Source organism: Mesoplodon bidens (assembly GCF_964165515.1).
Source record: "Mesoplodon bidens genome assembly, chromosome: 11".
NCBI lineage: Eukaryota > Metazoa > Chordata > Mammalia > Artiodactyla > Ziphiidae > Mesoplodon > Mesoplodon bidens.
The window spans coordinates 6,374,865-6,381,431 of NC_138167.1; the positions used below are offsets into that span (position 1 = coordinate 6,374,865).

General features: G+C 40.8%; 1 protein-coding gene across 1 annotated transcript; it reads left to right on the forward strand.

Annotated features, from left to right (window-relative positions):
• Positions 1-570: 570 nt before the first annotated feature.
• On the forward strand, positions 571-6,132 carry LOC308624683 (C-type lectin domain family 4 member E-like). The gene is given in 7 exon segments (XM_081248175.1): positions 571-690; positions 1,496-1,588; positions 2,188-2,277; positions 4,132-4,183; positions 4,185-4,281; positions 4,898-5,013; positions 5,816-6,132. Coding segments are annotated over 7 exon segments (636 nt in total). The 5' UTR covers positions 571-653; the 3' UTR covers positions 5,967-6,132.
• Positions 6,133-6,567: the final 435 nt, after the last annotated feature.

Here is a 6,567-nt window from a genome sequence, read left to right on the forward strand (position 1 = left end):
TGCAGAGGTAAGCTCCACAGGTGTCAAGGAAAAATTTAGGGATGAGTTAAGTCTGGAAGAAAGCAGAAAAATTTTATCGACCAAAATAAAACAATATATATATATTTTGTGTGTGTGGTGCGCGGGCCTCTCACTGTTGTGGCCTCTCCAGTTGCGAAGCACAGGCTCCGGACGCGCAGGCTCAGCGGCCATGGCTCACGGGCCCAGCCACTCCGCGGCATGTGGGATCTTCCCGGACCGGGGCACGAACCCGTGTCCCCCGCATCAGCAGGGGGACTCTCAACCACTGCGCCACCAGGGAAGCCCTAAAACAATATTTTTTAAGCCCCTCATATCTCCCCAAGGTCAGTCTGTTTTGTTGGTACTTAAAATGTTATCATTTCCCCATTCTGTTGTTTCCTGGAGTGAGGAGACTGATTTGCTGCCCAATAAACTCCCTGTCCTCCTTATGCAATAAAGGAAATCCTGACTTAAACACACAGCCACAGAGCAAGTTAATTTTCTTAAGTCTTAGGGTTGAGCTTCCTAAAATACAGTTAAAGTATTCATCCTTAAAGATTCTTTTTCTTTGAATCTTATCAACAAAACACTCTTATACTTAGAAACTGAGGAGAGAGACGGAGAGGAGGAGGGAGAGAACAGAAAGAGAAAGAATGGATTCATCCAAATCATCTGCATCACAAAGCACAGGTAAAATTTGCAACTAGCCCATTTCTTTCATAGATCTTTTTGTGGAAGACATGTTAAATATGTTGGGGATAGGACAATAGAAAATATCCAGTAGAGTAAAAGAGGAGAGACAGAGAATGAAAGAGAGGAAAATAAAAGAGGAGGGTTAGAAGACTAGATGTTACACTGGATTGCTGGAGATTGGGTTTAGGGAGAGCTACGCTTTCCATAGTTCATTGTGTCCCATTGGGCAAGTCACTTCACATCTCTGCAACTCACTCTCCTTGTAGGTAAAATGTGTGATGGGAGGGAGGAGGAGAGGAACTGCTAGATCATCAATGTTTTATCTGACTCACTTACAAAGGACTTGGTCAAGGAGACACTGAAAAGAGGAGTGCAGGAGAGAGACAGGAAAATCAGGGAAGAGGGAGAAAGAGAGAGAGAAAGACAGGGAAAGAAAGGGAGAAATCTGGGAGAGTTTGAAAGGAAAAATTGCACATCTATCCAAGTCTATGAGTCAGAGTCTTAAAGTTCGTAATGAATTACTCCAGTGGTTGTATAAGTGTGGTCCCCAGGCCAGCAGCGTCCTCAGCTCCTGGGAACTTGCTGGTTCCATACCAGCTCTACTGAATTTTTAACTCTGGAGGTGAGGTCCCACAATCTGTGTTTTAACAAGCCCTCTAAATGATTCTGATGCATGCTGAAGTTTGAGAATTACTCAATATAGACAATGCAAGTAGAAGGAGAGAAGCAGGGTAATAGGAATTTCTTGTATCTCTTTTGTAGATTTTAAGGGAAGATTGACCCTGTCTATGTCTTTCTCCAGAAAGAGGATGCTTCTCTTCCCAAGTGTTCTTATGGACCGTTGCTGGGCTCTGCATCCTGCTACTGAGTGCCTGTTTTATCACCAGATGTGTTGGTGAGTTCTGAAGGTCAAATTCAAGCTCCGTGGTGAATATTAGGAGTGAATTCTTCCTTGTTGCCTGTGAGTTCTCTTCTCCCACAAAGGGTATTTCTATTCCAATTTCCCCCCTATTTATCTCAAGCCAGAAACCCCAACCAGTATAAAACTGTTACCCAATTTCAGTGACCTGTGACACATTTTTCACGGTACGCATCTTTTATCTCCTTAGTGGCCCTGAGTCCCCCACCCACACCCCCGTACCCTTGTCATTAGTGTAACCCTGCTCTGAGATCCTAGCCAGAGGCGCAACAAATCACTTCTTGGAAGGAAGGTTTGAGAGGTTAGACTTGGCGTAAGAGAGAGCGCAAACACATTTGTTTTCTTTGGGTCTTTGGGCCTGAAAAAAGTATGTTTACTTTCATAAATCAGGAAAACCATGAAATGTGAAATCTCTCTTCTTTCTTTGAGTAAGTAAAGCTCGGTTCCTCTCCATGCTGAAGGAAAAGTAGATAGTAAGGAAATATCATAATTATTGGTACTTTTATAACTACAGAGATGATATAATGTATTTTCATCAAGAGTAATGAACATTAACTGTGCCCCTTTCCTTACAGTGACATATCACACATTTCAGCTCTGTGATGAGAAAAAGTTCCAGCCACCTGAGGATTCCACGGAGTTCTCCTGCTATAATGATGGATTAGGTATAATAGTCCTCAAATTTGAACAGCTAAATTTACACATCAACATTCTCTGGCTTCTAGATTGATTTGGGGATAAACAAAGTAGTCCTGTTAGGTCCTGTTTTTTAAAAGCAAAATGCAAAATCTTGCCTGTACTGTCAGAGAATAATGAGGAGTTGGGTAAGGGGACAGGAATAGGGCTTCCCTGGTGGCGCAGTGGTTGAGAGTCTGCCTGCCGATGCAGGGGACGCGGGTTCGTGCCCCGGTCCGGGAAGATCCCACATGCCACGGAGCAGCTGGGCCCGTGAACCATGGCTGCTGAGCCTGCGCGCCCGGAGTCCATGCTCCGCAACGGGAGAGGCCACAACAATGAGAGGCCCGCGTACCGCAAAAAAAAAAAAAAAAAAGAGGACAGGAATAAAACTCTGGAAGTGCAATTAGCATTGGGGCAGGACACTTTGCAGACATTATAGCAAACTTTTAGAATAAATTTGAGGTATATGTCTGAAGAGTCAATCTAGAAGTGGCAGGTGTTATTCCCAGAAGTGCACTTTTTGTTTTCATTCATCACCTGCTTCCACAATGAGGTGGAGAAAAAAATGCATGGAGTAGGAAATTTGGAAAAATACCTTAGAAGTATGCTCCCTATACTCTTCCATATATTCCTCATCCAAGTCTTAGCAAAATGTTACATGACAGTAGAAAATGACTTCCTTCTCTGGGTTATAATTTCCTCACCATTAAATTGAGACAGACTATACTATTTATTTATTTTTAATTTTTTAAATAGATCTTTATTGGAGTATAATTACTTCACAATACTGTGTTAGTTTCTGTTGTACACCAAAGTGAATCAGTCAATGCATACATGTCTCCATATCCCCTCCCTCTTGAGAATCCCTCACACCCTCCATATCCCACCCCTATAGGTCATCGCAAAGCACCGAGCTGATCTCCCCGTGCTATGATGTTGCTTCCCCCTAGCTGACTAGTTTACATTCCGTCGTGTGTATATGTCGATGGTACTCTCACTTCGCCCAGCTTCCCCCTCCCACCCCATGTCCTCAAGGCCATTCTCTGTGTCTACCTCTTTATTCCTGCCCTGCAACTAGGTTCATCAGTACCTTTTTTTCTTTTTTTTTAGATTCCATATGTATGCGTTAGAATACAGTATTTGTTTTTCTCTTTCTGACTTACTTCACTCTGTATGACAGACTCTAGGTCCATCCACCTCACTACAAATAACTCAATTTCGTTCCTTTTTATGGCTGCATAATATTCCATTGTCTATATGTGCCACATCTTCTTTATCCATTCATCTGTCAATGGACATTTAGGTTGCTTCCATGTCCTGGCTATTGTAAATAGAGCTTCAATGAACATTGTGGTACGTCTGTTTTTGATTTATGGCTTTCTCAGGGTATCTGCCCAGTAGTGGGGTTGCTGGGGTATATGGTAGTTCTATTTTTAGTTTTTTAAGGAAACTCCATACTGTTTTCCATAGTGATTGTATCAATTTACATTCTCACCAACAGTGCAGGAGGGTTCCCATAAACTTCAAAGACATAAATTCTATAAGTCTAAGAACTGTAGCCCATCTGGACAACCAGTGTGGAGATTCTGTGGAGGGTAAATTGTTTGGGCAACATGAGAGGTGGTTGCTTAGAGGTCACTCAGATAAAATGCATAATTTTTCTCTGAACTTGGAAGTCTATGAACAGATAATAGGGTTCCATGTCAGTAGCATAACAGGGGTTCCAAGGCTTCGGACGATGAGGAACTTTATGGGCCCAGAGGAAGGTTTCTGTTATCTTACCCAGTTCTGTAACTTACCCAGTTCTGTGAGGACCCTCACAGAAACTTCTCTCCTTCTAGGTTCAGTCAAGAATTGCTGTCCATTGAACTGGGTACATTTTCAATCCAGCTGCTTTCTTTTCTACTAACACCATGACCTGGACAGCAAGCTTAAAAAACTGCTCGAGCATGGGAGCTCATCTGGTGGTTATCAACTCACAAGAGGAGCAGGTAGCTGGGGTACAGCTTCCTCCAGTGCCAATGAAACACTCTTCACAGGACACATCCCTGTTTCCATACATGTGGACTGTATTTGGCCCACAGTTACTATTTGTTAAGTGAATTTACTGAAATACATGCTGTTCTTCCCATTTCTGTAAGTCAATACGAACTTTATTTTCATTACTAGAAGAAACTAGAGAAAAAGGAACTTCCACGTTCAGTTCCTTAATTAGTAAGGCAGGAAAAAAGAGGGTTGGGACTTCATTTTAGAATGACCAGTATGTTTATAAACATGTGAAAGAGGACAAGCAAAATGTCCATGATCTTTAAGCTATGATTTGTAATGTTTTGGGCTACCAATAACAGTAGATAGACTTTGACTGTGTTATTGAGAACCTCCTTCTCTGTTGAAGGTTCTTTTTCATTGGTTTAATTTTATGTTATGTATGTTTTACCACAATAAACAAATCAGGAGGTAATCCTCTATGATCTTACCATTTCAGGCCCATTTTTCTGTCATCTCTAGTCTAGATCCGACTTTATTTCTTTTAATAACAATTATGTTCAACATTTGTTCAGAATTGGAATAATTGATCTCCTCATATTTTGTGTGTATCTTCCATAGGAATTCCTTCACAGTATGAAACCTAAAAAGAAAGAGTTTTATATTGGACTGACGGACCAGGTGACTGAGGGCCAGTGGCAATGGGTAGATGGTACACCTTTCACAAAGTCTCTGAGGTAGTTTCCTTCTTGTAGTAGAATTATAACACTAGCCCAAAGTGTAAAGTTAGACCACCATTGAGGAGAGTCTTCAGAACTTCCTTCTGGTCCAGGAGGTATATTCAAGTCCATTCTTGGTGATATTAGATGCAAGAAGGGAAAGAGCTGATGTGGAAGACAGAAAAGAGAAGCACAAGGATCTACTGCTCCCATCTCCTAGAACTAGCTCAAGAATAAAGGGGAAATAACAGATGAAATGAGAAGAGGCTTAGAATTGTGCACTAATTCATTGGAAATGCATGCAAGACAAAGAGTGGAATTCGTAGTCTTATGCCCACAAACTGCAGTCAATGAGACAAAAACAGTGATTTGAGTAAGACAGATTCTTATGGAGTAAAAGTAGGATGCTCTGATCCTTTAAAACATTGTTTCACTATAGCACTGTAACATGACTGAAGTATGTGCCTCAGTTAATACAAACTCTGTAGAATAAAGGGAACAAACAAGATATGAGATATGAGTATGAAGGAAACAAATCCATCAGGATATCAAACCTTCCCATAACATCTCATTCTGGATCTAAAGCCATGAGACATCATAGCAGAACAGAAAGTCAGAAAGATCCAGTTTAACTTCACTGTTCACAAACTCTGTGACTTAGAGAAATGGTTTAGCTTTTCTGAGATTCCTTTTCTTTATCAATAAGAGATTATAATCCCTGCCTCACAAAATTGTTGTGAAGTTAAATAACACAAATGTAATTTGCCTAGTTTACAGGTTACTTTACCTCTTGTAAATCTCCCATGTCTCTCTCTTTCAGCTTCTGGGATATAGGAGAATCCAACGACATAGTTACAGTGGAGGACTGCGCCACCATAAGAGACTCTTCAAATCCAAGGCAAAACTGGAATGATATGCCCTGTTTCTTCAATATGTTTCGGATTTGTGAAATGCCAGAAAGAAATACTTGAACAGAGAAAAATCTCCAAGACAGAAGGTACAACTTAAACATATAAATGAGAAGGAAAAAGTGATAATCACAGCCGCACAACTCCAACATAAGAAAAGTATGCATTGCACTTTATAAGGACTTCATAAGTGTTTGTTGCTTTGATGTAAATAAAAATACATAGTTTTGAATGTTGTAATTCATGATATTGACAGAAGTGCATTTTTCTCTACATCAGTCTTGGGATTTCTCAGAATTTACCAAGCTTCTCTAGCAATGTTGGCGGGGGGGGGAAGGAGTATTCCTTTCTCCTTTTGGTACATTTGCTTCAGTTATGAGTATTTGTAAGAAAATACAGGGACACAGAACAAGCTCCAAATCCAGCAAAGAAGAGGATTTTGGAAAGTGCCTTGAACAATTCGAAATCAGGCTCTATGTCATGTCTACTTTTTAGTTCCTGAAAAGTCTGTCTTCTCTTCTCAATTTCATCCTGTTTTTCACTCCCTACCTAAGCATATCTCCTCCCTATGTTCTCCTATATAATAAGTAGGAAACTTCTTCAAGTCATGAAACGTATTCCTGCAAAAAAGACTGGTGTGGACTTTCCGGCCAAAGGCATTTAC